At 60.7% G+C, this 24,418-nt stretch overlaps 1 protein-coding gene across 2 annotated transcripts; it reads right to left on the bottom strand.

The window, feature by feature from the left end:
- Window positions 1–3,190: 3,190 nt before the first annotated feature.
- On the bottom strand, window positions 3,191–23,583 carry EPHB3 (EPH receptor B3). 2 transcript variants are annotated; one of them, XM_074404641.1, is made up of 17 exons: window positions 23,089–23,583; window positions 14,227–14,291; window positions 12,525–13,197; window positions 9,560–9,715; window positions 8,406–8,756; window positions 8,116–8,240; window positions 7,767–7,926; window positions 7,579–7,687; window positions 7,125–7,177; window positions 5,974–6,096; window positions 5,640–5,887; window positions 4,976–5,191; window positions 4,715–4,864; window positions 4,431–4,624; window positions 4,188–4,343; window positions 3,980–4,082; window positions 3,191–3,805 (listed from the first exon to the last, which is right to left on the bottom strand). In XM_074404641.1, the coding sequence occupies exons 1-17, from the start codon at window positions 23,192–23,194 to the stop codon at window positions 3,635–3,637; spliced, it is 3,159 nt and encodes a 1,052-aa protein (XP_074260742.1). In that variant the 5' UTR covers window positions 23,195–23,583; the 3' UTR covers window positions 3,191–3,634. The 2 variants fall into 2 exon arrangements, with proteins under 2 accessions (XP_074260742.1, XP_039334658.1); XM_039478724.2 differs by lacking the exon at window positions 3,191–3,805 and having other exon boundaries at window positions 3,875–4,082.
- Between the last annotated feature and the right edge of the window lie 835 nt (window positions 23,584–24,418).

Here is a 24,418-nt window from a genome sequence, read left to right as displayed (position 1 = left end):
GACGAGATCTTGACTCACTGCAACCACCGCCTCCCAGGCTCAAGGGATTCTCCTGCCTCAGCCTCCTGAGTAGCTGGGCCTACAGGTGCGTGCCACCACGCCGGGCTAATTTTTGTATTATTAGTAAAGACTGGGTTTCATCGTGTTAGCCAGGATGGTCTCTATCTTCTGACCTCGTGGTCCGCCCGTCTTGGCCTCCCAAAGTGCTGGGATTACAGGCATGAGCCACCGCGCCTGGCCGACATACCTTTTTATCACTGAGGGCATTGAGGCAGTGAGGTATGAAAAACAAGCGATCTGGGCTTTGAACCCCGTCTGCCTGTACCCTAAATAGGCAGCCCTTCCCATGGCACTACCCACATTTTCTGGGTTCCAATCCAGAGGCTGGCCACCCAGGCTTAGGTATAAGGGCTGCTGTCTAGGCGCCTCTCCCTAGGGCCACCTGGATGAGGGGATATGGTCAGGGGCTGAGCACAGACTGAAGCAGCTTAGCTTCCTAGCTGTTCCTACTCTCTGTGCTTAGGCACAGAGAGGGCAAGAAAGGGCTCCTTTGGGACCACAACTGCCCCCATGGGGCAAGTGAAATGAGGGAATGAAGGGGGAGCAGTCTCCTCCAAATCCTCAACAACCCCCACCCCCACCGGCTTCCTTGTAGCCCTAACTGGGAGGTCTAATTTTCTGCCCCCAGGAAGTGTCTAAGTAACCAGGCCTACTAAAATCTCATTCCCTCTCACTCCTTGTCGGTCCCCAGAAGAGCCAGACAGCTCCTGAGGTGCCCTCTCTCTTCCCTCTCTTCCTCTGCTTCAATCAGAGCCCACCCTCCTCACAAACCTGCTGGGGAGTCTGAGGACTCCTCCCAGCCCTTTCCAGGGAGACACAGGTTAGCGAGGTTCAGCGGTTTGGGCAGGAAGTGCGCCGGGGACGGGGGGCGCCTTCCAGGAGGGGGATGGCTTTTCTTACTTCCCCCTCCGCAGCCCTTCCCCTACCTGTTCTCAGTCAGGGAGGCTCTCAGGGCTTGTGGGCCTGGAAGGAGGGCCCGGGAGGGTCCAGTGAGTGAGGACGAATGAGCGTGAGTGAGGGAGGAAGGGCTATGGTGTGGTGTAGCGTGGGCCGGTGTAGTGTGGCCATCAGCTGTGTCCGCGGGCAGGTGGCAGGAGAGGGCGCGCATGCAGGCGAGGGTACCTGGATACAGGAGGAGCCAGGTCTGCGTGGTGGCTGCACCGGGAACAGTGAGAGAGTGCCTTACTCCCCCTGGACCTCTGGGCTCACGACGTCCCTCGAGATCCTCAGCCCGGGGCGCACAGTCCGAGAGTCCCCTTGATTGTCTGGCTCCCAGGGCCCCTCCCCACTTGGCGCTGAACGACCATGATCTTTCCCTCCCTGCGGACCCAGCAGAGGGCGATGTCACACCTCTGCGGGTGGATCCCCTACCCCCCACCCCTCACCTCCGCGCCCTCCACCCAGACTCCCTCTATAAAGCTCGGGGCAAGGGGACGGGATGGCGACCGAGGCTGGGCAGGAGTCAGCGGCCGCGGATCCCTCCCCATCCCCTGGCCTCGGGAGTAGGAAGTGGCCACTTGAGCCGCAGCTCGGCGCGCCCCCTCCGCGTTATTTGCGCCTGCAGCCGGGAACTGCGGAGCGGCGGTGCCGGAGGCCCCTCGGCACCGCGTCCCCTCCCCCGGCCGCCCGCCACACCTCGCCCGGTTGACAGCTCTGGCGCCTGGTCCAAGGGCCACCTCCTGCCCCCGCCCCCGCCCCCGTCCCCCCCCCCGCCAAGTCCCTCCCCGCCTACCCCAAGAGGAAGAGGCCTCTGCAGAGAGGCTGTGTCGGCTCCCGGCCCTCCCCTCCCCGCGCCCGCCCCGGGGGACGCCGAGAGCCGAGCCGTGCGTGCGGGGCGCCCCTCCCCGGGCCGGCTGCGGTGGCGTGGCTGGGCTCCGTGGGGCGAATACTAAGGAACCGGCGCCGCCGAGCAGCCCGCACGCGGGAGCGCGCGGGAGGAACCGGGGCGCCCTGGGGAGTCGCACCACCGCCCGCCGTGCCAGGGCCGTTCCCGGGCTCCTCCGACCGCCGCCGGGAGTGCGCCACGAAGCCGACCCCGCAGCCTCCGCGCGGCCTCCCCGGGCCTCCACCCCAGCGCCTGAAATCGCGGTCGCACGCGTCCAGGCCCGCACCCCTGCCGACCCCTCGGTGCGGCCCCTCGCTTAGATTTCCCCAAGGAAGCTCTGCGCTGCCTGGACGGGTCCAGGGAGAGGTGCGGCGCCTCGACAGGACAGCCTCTCATCCACATGGCGCGGTGTCTGTCCATGCCTCTGTGCCTGCCCAGGGACCCTCTACTTCAGGGTGTGCGGGTCTCTCGGAAAGCACAAAGGTTTGCTGGCCAAGGATCCCTCCCGGCCCTGGAAACACGCCTGCATTCCTCTCCTCCCCGGCCTGTTTCAGCGTCTGAGGGGCCTCCGGGCGCCCCCCACCACGCTTTCTCCTTTGACGTTTCCAGAAGCTGTTTTCCTAACCCTCTCCCCGGTTCTTGTTATTTATCCTCTGAACCTTTCAAGTGTGCAGGCAGTCTGAGGGTGGGAATCCCAGCCGCGGGCCTCACTTACTGGCTCAGCGACTTTGGGCAAGTTATTTAAACTCTCCTTTTCCTCTTTGTAAAAAGAAGATAAAAATACCTCCTTGCCTGGCTGGGTTTGTTGTGAGATTAAATAAGATCCATGTATAAATGGGGCATTTCGCCCAGCACCTGGGCAAGGGAAGCCTCCGTGAGGCGCAGCCTTACTTCGGGCCTCTGCCTCTCAACACCAGTAGCTTCTCCTTCCCTTTGTCCTTGGTCACATGACCCTGGGAACTGATCAACCCCCTCTACCCTTAGCTCCCTTAAAGACAATGGCTGGGAACCGACTCAGTAAAACACCGTCCAGCAAGAGCCTGCCCCGGTCCCAGGAAGGCCTCTGCCTTGGAAGGAAGAAGCTCCAGGGTAGTTTGTTCTCCGCTGTCACTGTCCCACTTCCAAGAAGTCTGTTAGATGCTTAAAGGAGTGAGGTCCAGGGACAAAGGGAAAGCTGAGCCTGGATGGGCCCAGATCTGGTTTCCCAATGCCTGCAGGGAATTGTGAGGGGTTGGCAGCCTGGGACTGTGAACCTGGAAGCAGGGAGTCATGCCTTGGGAGGAGAAATAAGAAGGGGCAGGAGAATTATCTTATTGCCTTTATTCTGCTGTCGGCCCAGCTGGACCCACTGCAGGGCACAGGGCCAAGCTTTTACACGCTCACCCATGCTCTCTGTGCAGGCCAGTGCGTGCACACACACACACACACACACACACGCACGTGCACACACACACGCACTCACACATCCCATCTCTGGCTTCGAGAGTCAGTCTCTGGGGGGCAAAGGGCAACTCCTTGGCCTGCCCCTGCCTGCCCTTTCATGACAGCACCAAGGGCAGGGGTGGGGCAGGGCCCTCGGCCCCCAGAACAAATCCCTGTGCAAACTGGAGGTGCCGGCTGGCTTCAGGTTGGGGATGTCACATTTCCCCATTCCTGGAGTCCCCTCCTCCAGTTCCTGAGGGAGGGACTGCTCTCCACCTACCTGGGGGGCCAGACCCCTGCCAGGGCTGGGCCCTGTGGAACCCCGGCTTACCCCCACCTGACCCTGCCAGGACTTCCAGCATTGAAGAACAGACAAGTGTGAGGTTGTGGGGATCTCCCGCTGGAGAGCAGGAAGGTCTGGCCCTGAGGGGCTTGGGGAGGGGTCATCACCCCCTCTCCTAATCCATCTTCAATATGAAGAGGTTTGGGGCACTCTTCCTGGGGAGGGAGCACAGGCCTGGAGAAGTCCCAGCTTGGGCCCTTCCCAGCCTTCCATCTTCTGGGCCACAGCCTAAGGCCAGGCATCCAAAAGTCCAAGAGTCCAAAAGTCCAGCCGGCTGCTCGGCATCCCTGCGTGGTCCTCGGGGTCCCCCGTGGGAGCCGGTGTCAGACCTGCACGGGCAGCGTCTGGTTCATCTGCAGCCGCATGTCCTGGATACTGCTCAGGATCTTCTTCTGGTGGCCGGCCAGGGTGACCCCGATGCGCAGCAGGTCTCTGCAGATGAAGCAAAAGCAAGATCAGTCCCTCTCCTCCTGCCCTCAACTGGGGGCCCAGCCCAGGGCCCCCTGCCCTGCCCCTCCGAATCTGAGGCATACTTACTCTGCGGTCATCTGAGCCACCAAGTCAAAGGACGCAAACCCTGCACTGACGAAGCTCTCCTTGTACCGCCCCATCTTGATGGCCTCCAGCCAATCACCAACTGTCGTGAAGGTGGTGTAATCTGGGACCGTGCGGTCCAGGAGGGGCTGTGACATGCTATGGGAAGAAGAGAACGTCCTGTTGAGTCTTGAGGGCAGGAGGTAGGGCTACTGGCTGGGTGGGAGCAGAGGCAGAGGTACTGACCCAGACTGAGCGTTGGCAATGACCTTGAGGCTGGCAGCATTGCGGATGAGCTTGTCCAAGGTATTGACGATCTGGGAGAATTTGGGCCTGAGGTTCCGGTCCCGCACCCAGCAGTCCAGCATGAGCTGGTGCAGTGCTGTGGGGCAGTCCATGGGCGGTGGCAGCCGATAGTCCTGCTCCACAGCATTGATGACCTGGGCCGAGGGCCGGGAAAGCCAGAGTGAGCCGCCACCATCCCCAGCCAGCACCCACCCACCCAACCACGGTCGCTTGGCCCCACTCACATCCTGGTTGCTCATGTCCCAGTAGGGTCGCTCTCCATAGCTCATGACCTCCCACATGACAATTCCGTAGCTCCAGACATCACTAGCAGAAGTGAACTTCCGATAGGCGATGGCCTCTGGGGCCGTCCAGCGGATGGGGATCTTTCCACCCTGGTGAGAGGGGCACAGGCCCTTCACCCTGTGACTCCGAGCTGCCCCCAAGGCCGGAGCCCCTGCCTGACAGGCCCCGTCCCCAGTCTCCCTCCCAGCGACTTCCTGTACCAGGGAGCTGGTGTAGGTGGGATCAGAGGGGTCATCCTCCAGGAAGCGGGAGAGGCCGAAGTCTGAGACTTTGCAGACCAGGTTGCTGTTGACAAGGATGTTGCGGGCAGCCAGGTCGCGGTGCACATAGTTCATCTCCGACAGGTATTTCATGCCAGCAGCAATGCCCCGCAACATGCCCACCAGCTGGATGACCGTGAACTGCCCATCGTTGAGCTGCAGGCAACAAGCAGGCTCAGGTGTGCCCACCGCCCCATCCTGGCCCATGGCCTACCCACCTGCCTCCCTCTCCAAGTACTTCGACTATGCAACCATGTCCAGAGTGCCCTGAGGGTAAGTGAGCTGCCCTACTGTGTGTCAAGTATCTCGTAGACAACGTCCCAATGAATCCCCATGAGAACCCACTAGCTCTTAGCACCTCCATTCTATAACCAGGCAGCTGGGACTCAGAGAGGTTAAGTCACTTGCCTGAGGTCACACAGGCAGTAAGGGACAGAGTCAAGATGTGAACTCCCATACTTCTGAAGTCCTGCTATTTCCCTGCACCTTGCCACATCAGTAAATGCCATGAACTTGAATAGGGGCTATCTGACTTGCGTGTGGTGGAGGGTTAGCCCAACCCAACTCTCTGGGGGAGGGAGAGGGCCTGGGCGCTGACTCTTACCCGGAGGAAGGAGTCCAGGGCACAGTTCTCCATGAACTCAGTGAGGATCATGACTGGCCGGCTTTTGGTGACCACGCCCTCAAGCCGGATTATATTGGGGTGATCAAACTGGCCCATGATGGAGGCCTCACTTAGGAAGTCCCGCCGCTGCCGCTCGGTGTAGCCCACCTTCAGTGTCTTGATGGCCACAAACACCTCCCGGCGACCAGGCTGTTTCAGTCGGCCCCGGCACACTTCCCCAAACTCCCCTGCAGGGCACAGGGCACGAGCTATGACCCGCCCGGTACTCAGCCCGCCCCAGTGTGTCACCTCCACTGTGCCCCAGGAGACTCACCAGCTCCAATCACCTCCTCAATCTTGACGCAGGATACATCGATCTCCTTGGCAAACTCCCGAACGGCCTCGTTAGGGTCCTCGTAGGTAAAAGGGTCGATATAAACCTTCATTCCAGGAGCAACTGGAGGGAGGAGAGGTGGGCATGACAAGGTAACGGATCTCCCCCCGAAGGGCGCAGCTCCAGCAGCCTCCCTGCTGAGCCCGGCCCCATATTCCACCACCCCCTCCCCCCACCCCCGCCCCCGTGTTGCTGCCCTAATCCTCCAGCCCCGGTGAGAAAGCCTGATCATAAAGGCTAGACACCTAGGATTCTACTGCTAGTTCTTCTCTCTCATCTCTCAGCACATCCAGACCTCTCTCAGATTCATCCCTCCCCTGGTTCTCACCGCCCTGACCTTGTCCAGGCCTTCAACACTCAGACTATTGCCATAGCCTCCCAGCTGGGCTCTCTGCCTCTGGACTTTTCCCACCGAGCTATCCTGCATTCCGCTGTCTTCCTAAAACAATCTGTTCATTGTGTTACTCCCCAGCTTGAGAGCCTTTCCAATTACCTATGGTGGAGTCAAGTCCAAACTCTTCTGCCTGCCTTTCACGACCCTCTGCGGGTACCCAGCCTGGCTTCTTAGCAGCTGTCAAACCAGTCTTCTGGCTGCCCCCACAGTTGGGCTCCCTCCCCACCCCGCCCACTACCTGCCAGAGGTTCCTCTGGCCAGGAATGCTCTTCCTCGCCTCCCAAAACCCTGCTCATCACGCCTGGCTCAGCTCCAGTCCACCTCCTCCAGGAAGCCTTCCTCTTCTCTAAACTCTCAGTGCCTTTTACAACAGGAGCACCCGGCTCAGTGCTTAATTGTTAGCTCTAATTGTTTCCTGTATGTATGCGCACTGTCTTTCCCATAGGACTAACTGCCTCTGAGGGAGGGGTCAGACCTCCGTCATCTCTGCGGCTAGCTGGCCAGAGTGAGTGGGGGCACAGGGTACCCGGAAAGAGACAGGGGTCAGGAAATGGCACTTGACTGGAAGCAAGGGGGGCATTCAGAGTTAATCTGTAAGGAATGAAGTCCCAGGCAGAGAGAAAGGTGTCTGTGAGCCCTGTGGGGCGCTGGGAGAGCTTAGGGAGGGCGTGGAGGGGCAGACGGGGGTCGAACTCACTGTACTGCTGCAGCTTCTCCGTGTACTCCGAGTCTGGGCCGTGCCGCTGCTTCCTGGAGGGGGCAGGGTGGAGGGCAGGCCTGAGACCAGCCCTATGGCTCCCTTGTTCAGGAGACCCTTGGGCTCACAGAAGGGGCAGAGGACACAGCGGACGGCCTGGGGCCAAGTGCTGCACTTGGTGGTCACAGCGGCCTCTGGCGCTCTGGGCAAGGGGCTCAGCAGACTCACTCCCTAGGAAACCTGCCCGGAGATTCAGGGGATGGGGTGTGGACAAAGGGCAGGGTGGGGACGCAGGCAAGGACGGGAGAGGGCTTCCCCAGCGACGGCTGGCCCCAGGAGGGCGAAGGCCCTGGGTCTGAGGGAGGTGGTAGCGGCTCATCGCTGTGGCATGAGGGGCTCCAGGGTGTCAAGGGCAGTTCTAGTGAGCCCAGAGAGCAACACGGCCTGGGAGTACCTGAGGCAGACGATGGCGATGACCACGACGGCCACCACGAAGACAAGGCCAGCTGTCGCGGAGCCCACGATGAGGGGAAGCTGCTCCTGGAGCTGCTGGGCCCCGGAGCCTGGAGACAGAGAAGGGGCTGCTGAGTGGAGGGACAGACTGTGCGGGCCATGATGGGGACAGGCGCGGGGGCTGCTAACCTCTCTCACTTGTGGTCTCAAACTCGGCGGGCCGGCTGTACTTTCCGTAGCCAGCGACCGTGCGGGCCCGGACCTGGACCACATAGCGGGCGTCGGGCCGCAGCCCGTCTAGCTGCACCGAGTTCATCTGGCTGGTCACTGTGGAGGCGATGCCCTCACTCTGCAATGCCAGGAGGCAGGGGGCATCCTCAGGTGGGTCCTGAGGCCAACCAGCCCCTGTTCACACCCAGGCCTGCCACATGCCCCCTCCGTACCCAAGGCCTTGCTCCCAAGAGCCCGACACCCTGTGGGGGTAATTTTCTCAGCCCAGCTCAGCCCAAGGCCTCCTCCTGCCCCTTGAGGTTCTGACCTTCTCAAAGTACTTCATCTCATAGTCCAGGATGACTCCGTTGGGCCGCTCCGGGGGCGCCCAGGACAGGGTCAGGCTGCTGCCTGAGCTGCTGTGCAGGCGTAGAGTGGGCACTTCGGACGGGGCTGGGAAGAGCAGGGGGCTCACCAGGGGCTCCCTGGACCCTGGCATCCTTCCCAAAGACCCGCTTCCCATGGGACCCCCAGTGGTCCCTTGGCAGACCCTGGGACACCTCAGTTCGATCCAGGGGAAAGTGAGCCAGGCCCTACCCTCCCGTGTCCCCTCCTCACCAGCCTGGTTGGTGGTGATATTCACAGCTGCATAGCGGGGCGGCAGAGGGCTCTTCCCTGAGACGCCGTTGACCGCCTGCACCTCAAAGGTGTAGCGCGTGTGGGCCAGCAGATGGCTGATGTGGACCCGGCGCTCCGTCAGGCCCAGCTGCCGAGGCACAAACTCCACGTTGTCATCACAGCGTGAGCAGGCTGAGGGCCCCCCAGCCCCAGAGCCTCCATGGCACTTCTTGCAGATGACATTGTACAGGAGGTCATCCCGGCCACCCAGGTCCCGGGGCTCACTCCACTCGAGGATCAGTGAGGTTTCGTTCACGTTGGAGATCATGCCTCGGGGTGGTGATGGCACGGCTGTGGGGGACATGGAGGAGAAGGTAATGAGCGAGGGGCTCTAGGACCACCCTTCTGCCCAGAGTTCCTGCACAGTCCAACCTGCCTTGCCTCTGCTTGATAAGCAGAATAACTTTCCTACATTTCTTCAGTAGGCAGACTCCTTCAAGATCCAACTTCTGATGTCACTTCCTCTTGGAAGCCTTCCTTGATTGATCCTCACCCTACACTCTGCATGTACATAAAATAATTCCTCGACAACCTTCTAGCCCAGCTCTTAGAACATTATGGTAATTATCTGTTTTTATACCTATTTTACCCAGCAGGTTTTGAGCTCCTTTAGAACAATGATTATCTTATTCACTCCATACTCTCGACACCGGCACAACATTGGCCTGGCACACCAAAGGCCAGGGCAGGGAGGAAGCGGGGCACAAGGCCAGGCTCAGGATGTGAGGCCCCCTCCATGGATAGAGCGGGGCTGGGGAGAAGCACTTCTGTGCAGAGGGAGGGGTGATGGGCTAGAGGGCCGCCAGCCGCCAAGCTTCTAGCCAGTTCCTCATGGTGGCCAGGAGCTAGGAGGTGCTTAGCAGGTGCTGGCGGAGGGGTGAGCTGGCTGACCTGGATTCTGGCTCAGCGGTGGTCACCTCCCAGCTGTGCCATCTTGAGCGCAACATCTAACTTCCCGAGCCTCAGCTGCTCCTCTGGAAAATGGGGCTATTCATAGTGACTGCCTAGGCTTCCCAGGAGGGCCCCCCAGAGGGAAGGCCAGCGGGGGGCGGGGGCGGGTGGGGGGGATGGGGGGAGGGCGCGCGTTCACTCACTGGTACAGGCACTGTCCGCGGAGTCTGAGTCTGCACGGTAGAAGTTATTGTGGCAGGTGCAGATGCTGGCGGCCGGCGAGGTGGTCCGGCTGTTGGGGGGGCAGGGGAGGCAGGGCCCCTCTCCCTGCTTTGCCTTGTAGCTCCCAGGGGGACATGCTGTGGGGAAGAAGAGGATGGATGGGGCTCACCTCCCTTCCCCCCAGCCTAGTCCCTAGCCCCCCCCCCCCAGACTAGACTGTGGGGCAAGGCTGCGATGGCCTCACTCCAGCTGCAGCTACAAAAGGCCCTGTTGCCCCATGGAAAGCCCACGTCAGCGGATTCCTCCCGCCCCTGCCCCCTCGCCCCAACCCGTTGGGGCCTCACGGACGAAGACGTCAGCCGTCACCTGGACGGCCTGGGCTTGTTGAGGCAGGGAAGACAGAGAAAGGGGGAGGAAGAGGCGGGGATGGGAAGAGACCACCTGTGGGGCCAGCAGCACCCATACCGGTCCCCTCTCCATAGGGATGCCCCGCCCCTCCGGGAGGCTCCAGGAAGACCATTCTGAGGACCCTGAAGGGCACCCTAGAACAGCCAGGAGGGGGGCCCTGACAGCGAAGCTCTCATCCCACCCACCAGAGCCGGTAGCAGCTCCTTTCTGCCCTTGGGCAGGGACGGGGGTGAGGGCGGGGGAGGAGGAGGAGAGAAAGAAAGCAGGCAGGAGGGCTGGGGTCGCCGGGAGTTCAGAGGCCTTGTGTCCACAAGGGGACTCCCCCAGAGCAAGCCCAGGGCCTGAGCACCCCTAATCCCCAGTGGCCCTCCTGCCATCTGCCCTTGATCCCCAGATGCAGGCTCTGTGGATCTAGGTGGCCTATCACGCATTCTTCACACTGGAGCATTTGCAAGTCAAAGGGGGCATTGGTAATAGCTGAGTTAGGAAAACAGGTATACACCAAGACCCTCAGATGGCCACCGCCTCTGCATATGACTGCCTCTGGCGGGGGCACCATGGGGAGAATGTCCAGTGCCGGGGCTTGCCCTTTTCTGGGGTTTCATCTCCCCTGACCAAGGTGATATTCCATCCTAGCTCTTTTGAGCCAGTGGGGGAGGGGGCAGAGGCCAGGCCAGCCTGGTTGCTATGGGAACCTGCATGCATTTCCTGCCAGGGACCTGCAGAGTGTTAGCCCCTCTTCAGGCTGTCAGGCTCATCACCCCACCCCCTTTCTCCACTTAGCAAGAGGAAATCTCAGGACAGGTTCCCATCGAGAAGTGGAGAGGGCCCGGAATGGCACCGTTCACCTTCCCATGAGAACACTGGGCATCACAGCCGGCCTCATGCTGCCAAGCCCTCACACCTAGGGTGCGGTAAGAGCCATCGCCTACCCCTCAGCGCTGCAGGCTGCGAGCCCCAGGGAAGAGAATCGGGCAGAGGGAGTGAAAGACAAGGCCCTCAGCACACCATCCTGCATGGCAAGGCACAGGAGGAGGCTTCCTGCCGGCTTCCACATTCCCAGCTACGAGGCCTGTGTTCAGAGCCTCTCCAAGACTCAGTTTCCTTATTGGCGAAACAGGGAGATGACAAGAATCTACCTCACGGGGAGTGCTGAGGCTCCGTGAGAGACCCCTAGGTAGACAGGTTTGACACCTGAGAAGCTTAGTACGGAAGTCTTAGCAAGCTATCAGAGGCAGGCAGATCACCTGAGGTCGGGAGTTCGAGACCAGTCTGACCTACGTGAAGAAACCCCTTCTCTACTAAAAATACAAAATTAGCCGGGTGTGGTGGCGCATGCCTGCAGTCCCAGCTACTATGAAGGCCGAGGTAGGAGAATCACTTGAACCTGGGAGGCGGAGGTTGCAGTGAGCCCAGATTGTGCCATTGCACTCCAGCCTGGGTAGCAGAGCAAAAGTCCATCTCAAATAATAATAATAATAATAATAATAATGATAATAATAATAATGGCAGAACACCCCAGCTCTCATGGATCCCAGGGCTCTGGAGACTCAAGGCCAACACTGAGCTGGTGGCCGTGCTCCCATGTGGCAGACACTGTTCTAACAGCGAGGCGCTGCTCACGTGAGCCTCACTACAGCCCTGTGAAGGAAGCTCATGATCGTCCTCACCTTGCACATGAGGAAACCGAGGTTCAAACAGTTAAGTAACCTGCCCAGGGCCGGGTGCGGTGGCTCACGCCTGTAATCCCAGCACTTTGGGAGGCCAAGGTGGGTGGACCACTTTAGATCAGGAGTTTGAGACAGCCTGACCAGCATGGTGAAACCCCGTCTCTACTAAAAATACAAAATTAGCCGGACGTGGTGGTGCATGCCTGTAATCCCAGCTACTCAGGAGGCTGAGGCAGGAGAATCACTTGACCCTGAGAAGTGGAGGTTGCGGTAAGCCGAGATCATGCCATTGCACTCCAGCCTGGGCAACAAGAGTGAAACTCCGTCTCAAAAAAAAAAGTAACTTGCCCAAGGTCACGTAAGTGTTAAGTGACAGGCAGGACTGGACTTCAGTACTGGGTCCTAACCACTGTGTGATTTATATGCTGCCTCCCAAGGGGCAGAGGAGAGCCCAGGTTTTGTAAAAGGCCATGCACAAGGTGCCCACAGCCCCCGTACCCTCAGCCCTGGGGCCGACCCACCACTTCCAGGGTGAAGCACAGACTCAAAGCAGGACTAAGCGGGCATCTCTGCCAGCCTCCTGGGCCTGACTGGCCCTCCAGTTGCCTGCTTGCTGAGGATTCTCCACGCCTCGCTTCCTCTGTCTTTCATTTCTGCTTTTCCTATCCCTGTGTCTCTCCGCATTTCCTCTCTCAGCTCCCTCTTTGCGCCCCCTTCTCTGCTTCTGATCCCCACTCTTCCCTTTCCTGCCTCCGCTGCAGAGCTGCTGCCAGAACTCCTGGTCAGAGAGCAAGCAGGGGCTGGGGCAGGTAGGTAGCCATGGCCCAGGCCCTCCCCACAACCCTTTCCCAGGCCGGTCCCCACTCACGGCGGCACTGGGACTCCTTGGCAGCTGGCTCATGGCCGGTGGCACAGGTGCAGGCACCCACGGGCACCATCCACTCCCCGTCGCCGTTGCAGTAGAGCTTGAGTGGCACCGACACCTCCACGGCGTTAGGGATGCAGGTGCCAGGAGCGATGACCAGCGAGGTGGGCTCCGCCCCAGTGAGGGTCTCGGGGAAGAGCGCGAAGCCTGCGGTGGTGGATGCACACTTCTTGTAGAAGGCGCGCACGGAGATGAGTGACATGCAGGCGCCCTGGTCTTGGAAGGCCAGGTAGAAGCCAGCCTTGGAAAGTGGCCCAAAGCTGCGCACCTTGGTGTTGACACGGCCGGCGTCGAGGCGCGAGAAGCTCTCATCAGGCGCGATGGTGTCCACTTTCACGTAGGGGTTCTCCATCCAGAAGGGGGAGGAGGCGGAGGCCACATCGCTGTCGGCCTCGTAGTAGAAGAGGTTGAAGGTCTCCTTGCAGGAGCCGGGGATGTTGGGGATGCTGTTGCAGTCGCGCACCGTGAACTTGAGCTCCACGTAGACCCGCTGCACGTCCCGCCGCCAGATGAACCCCGTGCGGAGCCAGTTGTTCTGGCTTGACTCGCGCACATTACACACCTGGTATGTGCGGATGGGATTCATGCCCTCGTCGTAGCCGCTCACCTCTTCCCACTGTGCAGGGACCAAAGAAAAAGACAGAGCGTGAAGCCGGCATGTGTCCAGTGCTTCCCCCATGCCCAGACTGCTCTAATTACTTCACAGGGATGCTTCTACGCTGTAGCGGCTGAGCATACAGCCTACATGGGTTCAAATTCCAGCTCTCTGCTTGCTGTGTGATTATGAGTAAGTCAGTTAATCGCCATGTGCCTCAGTTTCCCCATCTGTAACATGGGGAGAATAAAGCTGTGTAAGGAATAGACTTTAACTGAACAAAGCATTTAGGACAGGACTAGGAACATTAGCTATAATATATGTGATCTTTATGCCTCAGTTTCGTCACCTGTAAGATGGGGCCTAATGGAACTGAACGAGGCTGTGAGGAGTTAAATCAGGCTGATAAACGTGACGGGCTTGGAATAGCGCAAGCACTTCTTGGATACTGGCTGTCACTATTAGCGTCGCATTTAATCTTCACAACAACTCCACGAGGAGCCGCATCTGCTGTCCTGATGTTTCGAGATGGAGAAGCCAAGGCTCGCAGAGGGAGTTGTGCCCAAGGTCACAGTCAGGCCGGGTGACTGCAGGGCCTTTGGTGCCATCCTACTCCAGGGTTCTAGGGCTTAGAGCAGCCATGAAGGCCATCTAGGGAGGTTATTTCGAATATCTGAGAGACGTTCAGACTGCAGGAATGTAACAGTCAAGGAGTGGTGGTCCAGAGGGGTAAACGGCCTTGCCTAAGGTCACACAGCAGGTTAGAAATCTGGAACTAAGGTTTACAAGCCAATGCTCTCTCCAGGGACCCAGGGCGGAGGGAGATGGTGGGGAGGGACATGCAGAGGGCTGTCAGAAGGAGAGGGAGTGGGGCTGGGAGGCACAGGCAGGTGGAGGAGAGGAGTGAGAGGCAGAAACGCCCACAGAGAAGGACCACGACGTGCTTCAGAGCAAAGGAAGTGAGGGTGACGGGTGGAGGGGCAAGCAGGCAGGAAGCGTGGGGCAGCCTAATGGCCACCAACGCTCAGGAGAATGACAGGAAAGTCTCACCCCAGTTTCTGGATGAGATGTCCACGCCAACTCAGATGTCACCCATTTTGTGTCCATGAGGGTCTCTGGGGAGATAACGGAGGAAAAGGTCAGGGACTAATTTCAGGAGGAGGAGAAAGAAGAGATTGCACCTGGGCGCGGGAGCTCACACCTGGAATCCCAGCACTTTGGGAGGCTGAGGCAGGTGGATCACTTGAGGTCAGGAGTTCAAGACCAGCCTGACCAACATGTTGAAACCCCGTCTCTACTAAAAATACAAAATTTAGCCGGGTGTGGTGGCACACGCCTGTAATCCCATCTACTCAGGAGGCTGAGGCAGGAGAATCACTTGAACCCAGGAGGCGGAGGTTGCAGAGAGCCAAGATTGCACTACTGCACTCCAACTAGAGCAACTAGAGTGAAACTCCATCTAAAAAAAAAAAAAAAGAAAAAAGAAAAAAGATCACCGAGGAAAAGAATTCCCACCAGGCTCCACTCTGCACAAGTCCCCAAAGCCCCCCGTTTCCCCACTACCCAAGAGGAGACCCTGCGGCCATCCCAGAGATGTCACAGCCTCAAAGATGTCAGGTCGGGCAGCTAGGGGTGGGTGCCCTGACCCCAGGCCTGGGTTAATGAGGCGGGAACAGAGGCCGGTCCACACACCTACGGGCTCTGCTAATCTCCACACAAAGGGGCCGGCAGGGCCTTTATCCTGGAACAAAGGGCTGTGTGCTTCAGACCCTGGCCCTGGCCTCCCCCGACTCCATTCCCAACAAAGGCCCAGCCCCACACTCGGCCCAGGGGAAGGGGAGGGCAGTGACAGGCCAGAGCCAGCTCCCACCCAGCCACCTACAGGTGATGATGCGGCAGCGATGCATTGGGAGGGTTCAGAGGGAACCACCAAAGCCCCAAACCAGCTCCTAGTTCAATTCTTCCTGTAATCCTTGGAAGAAGGTACTGATGATGTGTCCCTTTTACAGAAGAGAACACCAATGCCCAGACAAAGAAAGTGGCTAGGACTTGGGGTGAGGTGACAAGGGTGGCTCAGATTCAGGTCTGACTCTATAATTAATTCCTTGCACTCTGACTGCAATATGCCCCTCTGAAAAGGAGGGATGAAAGAAAGCCTAGAAAACTGTCTATCAGTTAAGTCCCAGCAGAGCTGTTGCCTCCTCCAGGAAGGCTTCTGTGAACCTTCAAGTCAGGGTAAGATGCATCAGGGGCCAGGGGCTTTTTCAGAGTGCCTGTCCTGTGTTCTGAGCTGGTTTCTTGTCTGTTTCATCTCGCTTGGTCACAGGAGGGACCCATTTGTTTCTGACATACTTTGCTCCCTTAGATTCTGGGCTCTGGCTGGATGACACTACTCTCTAAAAGACAGTGTGACCCCCATATTAGACCTGGGGCAGGAAAGGAAGGAGAGAGGTTCCAACTCCTTCCCCGTGACCTGGAGGGCAGTAAGGCCACCATGTGTTCCCTCGGCTGTGAAGCTGGAATGGCGAATGGTTGCCCCAGGACCTCTGAAGCCCTCTAACATCAACAGCGGGGCAGCTGGCCATGCCCAGGTGGGGAAAGATCCAAACCCCACGGCCACCAGTGGTCCTCACTGGTTTCCTGGAGCCTAGGTCTGAGCCGAGGACGGCGGAGGACCCCGTGGGTGGACAAGGCAGCTGTGACCCCAGACCCCGGTGTCAGGCAAAGGGGCTGCAGGCAGCAGCCAATCACTGCAGGGCGGGAGGCTCCTCTGGCCGCAGCCCCTGGTCCCCTGAGGGCCCGGCTGCAGGGGGAGCGATCCCGGCCTCTGGCAGGCAGACAAGCAGGCAGGCAGACGGACAGACAGACGCAGACATTCGCCGGGGAGAAAGGCTGGCGGGGCAGGGACTCGGCCGGGCGGCGGTGGGCGGCCCCGAGCCGGAGGCCGTGCGGAGCCGGCTGGCTGGGATCAGACCGCGGGGACGGCCGGCGGGGGACTACAAAGACGGGGGACGGAGAGACGCGGAGGCCCGCGGCAGAGGCAGAGGGAGGTTGCCGGGCGGCCTCGTCCCCGGCCGGCGGCTGGAGGGTCCGTGCCGGCAGCGCGCCCAGCCCACGCAGCCAGTCCTCCCGCGGGTCCGCCCGCTGCTGCCCGCCACAGCAGGCCCGGGCTCCAGCCGCTGCCTCGCGCGGCCTCCCTCCTCCCTCTCCCTCACTTCCTTCTGCTCAGCCCGTGCCAAACCCATCTGGAACTGTTTAAACCCAAATATTCAGCCCCTCCCCCTCCAGCCAGATTCCTCCACAGTTTAAAACAAGCCCTGCGCTGGCTCCGGGAGGGGGGAGCCGAGGGAGCGGGCGAGCGAGGGAGGGGGCGGCGGGGCGGCGGCGGGAGGGGGGAGCGGAGGGAGGGGGCGGCAGGAGCGGGGGAGCGAGGGAGGCAGGGAGGCTCTTCATTTCTGTTTAATTTCTGGGGAGCGAGAGCGGGAGGGAGGGGCTCGGCCCTTGGCCATCGCTCAATCTCGGCACATTTTTCCCATTAATGAGGAGGGGACTTGGGTTTCGAGTCTTGTGTGCCTGAGGAAGGGCTCCGGTCACTCCGGCGGGGAGGGGGCCGCGCGCTCTCGGTTTCCCCGCTTCTCAAGGGGAGAGGAGGAGCCTGCTGCCTTCAGCCTGCGAGGGCACAGGGGACAGAGCAGAGCCCTCCTCGGCCCTGAGGTGCCCGGTCCCAGCCTCCAGCAGGAGGTGAGGGGGGCATGGGAGGGGGGTCACAGAACTCATCTGTCCGTGGCATTGGGAGGAAGAGGCCCAGCCCACCTTCTCTGTGCTGTGCGTGCGGCGTGTGCATGTGTGTGCACGTGTGTGTGCGCGAGCGCGCGCGCATACACCCGCTGGGACGGGGATTTGAGGGGCAGTGGGTAAAGACAAAAGAGGAACGAGTGAGCAAGCCCCCAACTCCCCACGTGCCTGCGGCCCCCCACCCCTGGCTGCCCCACCATGTGTCTGCAGGAGGCAGAAGAGAGAAGAGGCTGGCCCACCCCAGACGCTGGGCTGTCAGGCAGGAAACGACAACTGCCCCGCAAAGTCACCAGGGAGGTAGGCACCAGGCCCGGCGTCTTTCGGGGACTGGAGCTTTGATGCTTAGGAGGGAGGCAACACCTCTTTCAGGTTTCTGCAGGCCACGGAGAGTGGCCACGTGGCAGCAGCTGTGTGGCCCCCGCCCACGCACACACCCAGATGCAGGCGCAGCATCCAGTCCTGGGGGCTGGGCTCACTCCCCAACACTGGGCTAAAGAGCGACAAGTCAACACATATGGTGGACAAAAACACACAAAGCCACAGCCGCCCGCAAACGCACACCCAGCTTCACACAGGGCCACGGTCTGTCTTTCTCAGACACACGGATGCATATGGTACAAACAGATTAGTCTTCCTTAGACATTCATATACAGTGAATCTTTCTTACACGGAGATCTGGCTTGCCTTAGGCAGACCCACGCTTACAGCCTGCCTGTGTGCAGATTTCCTGAAACATATGCGCACACAGAGGGTGCGCACACAGAGGGCGCGCACACAGAGGGCACGCACTCCCAACCCTGCAGTGTGTTCTCCTTACACACCCAATTACACATGCTATCACCAGCTGCAAGTCACACAGGCTTCGGTGTAAAGTGCAAACACAGACACCAGTTTCCCTGTACAGACTTGGTGACATGCACTTACCCAGTCACACGAACTACAATCAGCCGCAGTCATAGATGCCCAATGACACTGGAACATGCCACAGCCCCTGCAAAGGAGCATCCCGACATGGCCTAAGTATAAATACCTAGATTTGTGTAGCACCTCAGAGGTTCAGCCTCCATGGGCCTGCAACACACACAACACACACACACACACACACACACACACACACACACACACACCTGCAAGCATGGTTCTTTTTATGGATGTCTTCCAGTGGGGTAGAGGGCAGTACCCCCATCCTGCCCCTAATTCTCTGGTGCCCCTTGCTCAGGCAGGGGAGCCACACGGGCCACTCTCAAATGGGAAGCAGAGGCGCTGGGACAGCCTTTGCCAGAGGTGCAGGGAAAGAGCCACAGCCCTGCTTCCTGCTGTCCTGGCTTGGGCGGGAGCTGTCAGTCAGGTCACGAGGCTGGGGTGGGGCAGGGGCATGGAGATGATTCTGGGTGTGGCTGGGTGCGGCCTCCCCAGGTATAGCCCCTGCCCAAATAACACGCCACTTCCCTGCCAACACAATGGCACCATCTCAAGGGCCCCTGAGCCCTCGGTAGAGGGTAGCTGCCTGAAGAGATCTGGCTTCAGAAGCTCTGGGCAAAGCTCTTCCACTTGCATGTCAAGGACCCTGAGCAGGACAGGAGGAGGGCATCATGGGCATCCTGGCCTGCAGGAGGGGCACCAGCTGAGAGCCTGCCACCTGCCCCAGTGAAGGTCCAGGCCTCATAGCACCCTGGGAGCAAGAGTGTCATTGAGACCCAGGAAACAGACAACAGAAAACAAAACACAAACAGAAAAAACAGGTAAAGACAGAAGCAGCCAGCCCTCAGCCCGAATTCCCGACTGGGGACTTAGAGGTGGAAGGAAAGGGAACGCACCAGGGTCCAGCGGGCAGAGTGTGCAGTGGGCAGGAGGGCAGGGGGCCAGGGTCTGCGCAAGGAGGAAAGTGCCATGGCACCCTTGTTGGACACCCTCCTCCTCTTTACGGTGTCCCTTCCTCAGCCACCAAGCTGAAGGATCTGGCTCCCCTCCCACGGGTCGGGATGTGTACACGTGTGTGCCAGCCTACACACACAGGGCAGTCAGTGTGGGGAGCAAGGGGTCTTGAGGGGAGCCTGCCACAGGCCTGGAGAAGATAATGTCATGGGGAGCGTGGCTCACCCAGGGCTGCCGCCTCCTTTCCTGCCACAGCCCCTTGGCCCCATGTCTGGGATGGAGGGGAGGGGAACATCTCAGAACAGAGAACACATTTTGTTTTGCATTCTTATCTTCAGTTCATGGGGGTTTATAATTAAATAAACCTGAGAGGGAGGAGAAGGGGGAAGAAACCCAGGACAGGGAGCCCGAACGCCTCAGCGATCATCCGCGCCCCCACCCCACTGGTGGCCATGCCAGGAGCCAGGACGGGTGGATAGCGAGCCCTTCCCTGAGCCCTTCCACATTTCCCCAGATGCTGGCCACGCCAGGTCTGGCCAGGAGGCTGGGGGCAGAAGGCAATAGGAACCCTGACACCAGGGCTGGCCGTTGGGCAGGGGGCCTTGCCCACCTCATCAGGTGCCCAGCTGTACCCACTCTCCCTCCACCCCTCACCCCCACCAGCTGCCCAATCCCGACAAACCAGTTTGACTCAGCACAACAGGCAGGGCTACAATTTTCAAACTATGCAGGCCTGGTGATTCAGCCTCTTCATGCTGTTTAATTAGTGGAGGGCCGTGTGGCAGAGGCCTTGCCCACGGCAGCTTCGGCTTCAGCTCAGAGCTCACACGGAGGCCGCGGCGGCGGCTCTGGGTAAAGACAGGGCAGTGCCGAGCAAACTGGTTCCTCCGAGTACCCCCGGCCTCGGCAGCCGCTCTGAAGACCAGCGCTGGGAGACAGGGAGGGTGCTTGGGGGCGCCACAGGCAACTTCAACAAGTGAGCAAGGCCCCCAAATCCCAGCCCGCTGTCCCCTCTCAGTTCCCACATTCTCAGGGGTCACTCCTGTGGAGGAGGTGGGCTCCACGCCGCCTTGTTCCCTCAGGGACAGGTTCTACAGCAGTGACAGCTCAGCTACCACGGCTTGGCTGGGGGGGGATATGCAGGGCCCCCCGCTCCTGCTATCTGGTAACCGTTTCTCTTTTCTCAAAAGGATCTCTTCCCAGCAGGGATCTCATCATCCTATCCCAGGTACCGGGGCGCTGGGGTTCAGACACCATTCCTCATCCCATTCCTAGTCTGCTTCCCACTGGACCCTACTCCCAGGCCTGCTGATGGCCCGCCCCCAGGGGAGAATAATCTTGGCTTTGGGGAACCGGGGAACGCTACTCAAAAGGCGAGTGGGTGACAAGATGGCCCGTTTCCCTGTGGCTGTGGGTAAAGCCCAGGGCAGTTTGCACAGGGGAAGGGGCAGTCGATCAGAGGGCAAGGGAGGGCATGTTTTCAACCATGAGGACAAGCTGGGACCCAGGCTCTGTCCACAGGGAAGACTGATGGCAGCCTTGGATGCAGAATCTCCGCAACCCCCAAGTGTGCAGGGAGGGAAGACGAACCAGGCGCTAGTGGGTACACGAGAGGCAGAGGCAGCACCACTGCTCAGGGACCCTGGGCCTAAGTAAATGTCATGCCCCAGGCACAGAGCGCCACCGGGCCAAGGGCAGACCAAATCCTGATGAGGCCAGATGGAAGGCTGGACCCCTGCCTGGCAAGCTGGAGGGGCTGAGATCCTCAGTGCTATGGATGCCACAAATCCCTGCCGGGTCACAGCCCAGGACCTGGAAGTCCACTCATCCACATGCCAAGCCCCAGAACAGGGGAGGGAGGGCAAGGACAGGCAGAAAAGAGCTGCCCACTGTGCCAGCTCTCCCCATTCCTTCCCTCCTCAGAGCTGCAGGGAGATGTAGGGGGAGATGGCCCACCCCCAGCCCCTGCACCCACCTTCCCTTTCATCTCTCCTCCCTCTAACCTCCCTCCCGCAGAAGGGCACACACTCTCAGAAGAGCACACACTCCTGAACGTCCCCTCAGAGCAGACCCTAGGGTAATAATAATAATAACAGCTAATCCTTGAATAACAATGCTTATGTGCTAAGCGCTTTGCACACATTAACAATTCAGTTCTCAGAACAACCCTGCCAGGCCGGTGCTGTTCCCATCCTGTCTCCCAGTGAGGGGGGACCAGAGGGTGGCAGGTGCGAGGTCTGCGCCGGAGTGGGCACCTTGCGTTTGTTCCCTCATTCTCCCACGAACAAACTGGAGGCCCGAGGCTCTGAGGGACTGCAAACGTGAAGGAATTGGTGAAACCATCCTGCTTCCCAGGGGCACCCCTGCTGGCCTGGCCTCCCAGCCGGGAAGCAGCCCTAGCTCCAACCTCACAGCAGAGGGGAGGTGGGCAGGTGGGGAACAAGGGGCTCTGCTGCCCCCTCTTCCTGGGGTGCCCAGCACCTCAGGACTCTGCCTCCTCCACAGCCCTCCACCTACTTGGTCTGGAGGCTTGGAAGCTTGGGCTCCCACCAGGACCTGCCTCAGAGGGTCCAGTGGGTGATGACGGTTAAAAGAGAGAGAGAGGAAGGGAAGGAGGGAGGGAGACGTGAGCCTCCCCAGGTAGCCCCTGGGCTGACCCAAACCACACCCCCACTCCACTCTGCACTGGCTCCCACCACACCCACAACAAGGGCCTTGCGGCTGGACATACACAGGTAACACACAGCCCCATCAATGCGTGAGTGTGTGTGTACCAATGTCGCCTCGCCTGGGCTACGACACAGAGGCCCAGACACAGACCTGGCAACTTGAACAGGCTCCCCGGCTCACACCCTCCAGGCAATCAACAACAAAGCCCCAGCCGGATTCTCACGCCCGCGATCCTATCACACACATGTGGGTGAGTGTGTGCGCGTGTGGGCGAGACCTCGGTGTGTTGGGCTGAATTTGCATGTGTCCACCCGTGGGACTGGACCTGTCGGCACAGTGGGCACGGAGATGAAGGGGTGGGGATCACAGGAAGTCTTGCCCCTGGAGACCACTAGAACACAGCAGAGGATGCCTCTCTCTCTCTCAACTGTGTTCTTTTTTCTTCCCAACCTTTAAGTTTACCGACTGTGAACAGAACAAGGCAAGTTCCCCCGAATTCCTGTTTTTATTCCTAAACTAAGAAAGTAACTAGATCTGTTAAAGATGCCCCCAATAAGTACTGCCTTTATTCCGATTGCCCTCGAATTTCTGTGGCGTTCCTCACTCCACTTTATGGAAGGTTTTGACCCCCTCTCATTGAATGACTCCGAAATTCTTGGAAACGGGGCGTGAGTGTGTGTGGGCCTCCCTATTGTTTGTGGGGCCTCTGTCCGCGGCAGGCTTGTGTCAAGTGGCCTGCGTGTGAGCTCTCCTGCCAGGGCCAACAACGCGGGCTGTTCATCCAAGTACAATCATTTGGAAGTTGGAGCTGCCCCCCACAGAACTCTTGGCAGGTTTCACAGAACCCATTGAGAAGCCGGGCCTTTTCCCACCGGCTACTGAGGAAGGTGCCCGGCTCTGGTGCTACCTGGGGCGAACCCCGCAACTTCAGGGGTTCAGTGGAGACTCGAGCACTCGGGCTGCCCTGCTAGAAGGCGAAGAGGGAGCCTCCGAAAAGGGTGCGGGGCGGCGCACACAGCACCTCGGGTGGTAGTTGGCGCCCGGTAAACCATAAACAATAACAGGTCCCCGCCTGTCCGCCCCCGCATTGGGCCCCTGACAAAGCGGGGTGCGCGCACTCACACTCTCACAGTTAACTCCAGCGGGCTCCTGATCAGCGTCCCCCGACCCGGGGAGTCCCGCTTCTCCCCCACCCGCCACAGCCCCGCGGCCCTCGCCTGCCCTGGGGGAGGGGGGTCGCCCACAAGTCCTCGACTTCAGGGGGTTGCCGGGGGGCCCCGCTTCTCTGCCATGAGTGTCGGGGACTCCCACGAAAGCTCACGGCAGGGCCGGGACGTTCGGGGACGCTCGTCCCGAGTCGAGCTCCCCGCGATCTCCCGGCCCGCGGGCAGCCTGCCTCCGAGCTCCCAGCGCCAGGTCCGAGGCGGCCTCCCCACCCCATCCCCGGGCCCCGGAGCGGGTGGCGGAGCCTCCTCCGACGTGCGGTCAGCCCGGGTCGGACCCGCGCAGCTGGCCCGCAGCCCCGCGACCCCGGGCACCTCGTTCCGGGGCGCGCCCCCCGACGCCGCTCACCTTCCAGCGCCCGGCAGCCGGCGGGCAGCAGCAGCGGCAGCAGCAGCAGCGGAGGGAGCAGCGGCAGGAGCCCCGGCGGCGGCGGCGGCGGGCGGGCTCTGGCCATGGCCGGGTGGCTCTGGGAACCGAGCCGGGCCGCGCCGGGCCGGGCCGGGCCGCGCCGGCGGGCTGCAGGCGCCCGAGAGAGGGTGCGCTCGGCGGGCTCCGGGAGATGCGGGCGAGGCGGGAGTGCAGTCCAGGCGGCGCGCCGAGCCCGGCGATCCGGGGATGCGGACAGGTCGGTCCCGCGGGAATCTGGACGGACCGGTCCAGGAGGATCCGGGGCGCCGGGCTCGGGCGGGACGGTGCAGGCGGTCGTGGTTCGGGGTGCACAGTAACCTGGCGGTCCGCCGCGGGTCCGACCGGGATCCGGGGCTTCCGGGGCGCGCGCCGTCCGGGGTCCGAGCCAGGATCTCGCTGCGCCGCTCGCGTACTCACTTCTGCCGTCCCCTGCGCTGGCGCGGCCGCTCTGGGCAAGAGGGGCGGGACGGCCTGCCTGCCCGTCAACGCATAAGCCCCGCCCCCGGAGGCTGCCCGCCCACTCACAGACCGCCAGGCCCGCTGGTTCGGCCTCGGCAGCACTCAGCTGGAGTTCAGTTGGCGGCGTCTCCGCCAGGCCCACCCTCGGGGGTCTCCGGGGCCCGGAGTCGGGCGGGGCTAAGGAAAAGATGAATTAGATTGGGCGGAGCGAAGCTGTCCATCAGAGGGAGAACTCCGCCCCCTGCCGCCCATTGGCGATTAGTAACCGAACCTGAGTCTTAGGAGGTGCCGACGAGCTAAGACGGAGCGGGGGCGCCCCCAAGTGGCCCGCGCCGGCCCTGCGACGCCCTCGCGCGGCCGCAGCTTTGCTCGACCTGGGGGGACGCCCACCGCGACGCGTCCCGTGACCTGGGCCTGCTGCGTTTCTTCATTCTTTCATTGGGCTGCGTGTTGAATCATTCATTCAGCAGATCTTTGTGAGCGCCCACAATGTGCCCGACTCCAGTCCCTGCGGGTGCTGCCGCAGCGGACGAGACAGAGGCTCGTGTGACCGGCTGAGCGGTGGAGGAAGGGGACGGAGTCATCGCTGCAGCGTGGAAGGAGTGCTGCGGCAGAGGAGGAAGAGTTCCCCGAGGGACGGCCCTGAGGAACGGCCATGCAAGCTGAAATAGGAAGGATGAGTGGGGAGGGAAGGACGTGCGCTGGGGGCGAGCCAGTGCTGTGTGTGTGTGAAGACCTGGGGCAGGAGAAACTGATTCACCGGAGGAATCCGAAAGCAGCTCCGAATAGCTTGAGTGTACGAGGGACTCCT

The sequence above is a fragment of the Saimiri boliviensis genome, chromosome 8 (genome assembly GCF_048565385.1).
Source record: "Saimiri boliviensis isolate mSaiBol1 chromosome 8, mSaiBol1.pri, whole genome shotgun sequence".
NCBI lineage: Eukaryota > Metazoa > Chordata > Mammalia > Primates > Cebidae > Saimiri > Saimiri boliviensis.
The sequence above is the reverse complement of the archived record's forward strand: the minus strand, read 5'-3'. Positions and strand labels throughout refer to the sequence as shown.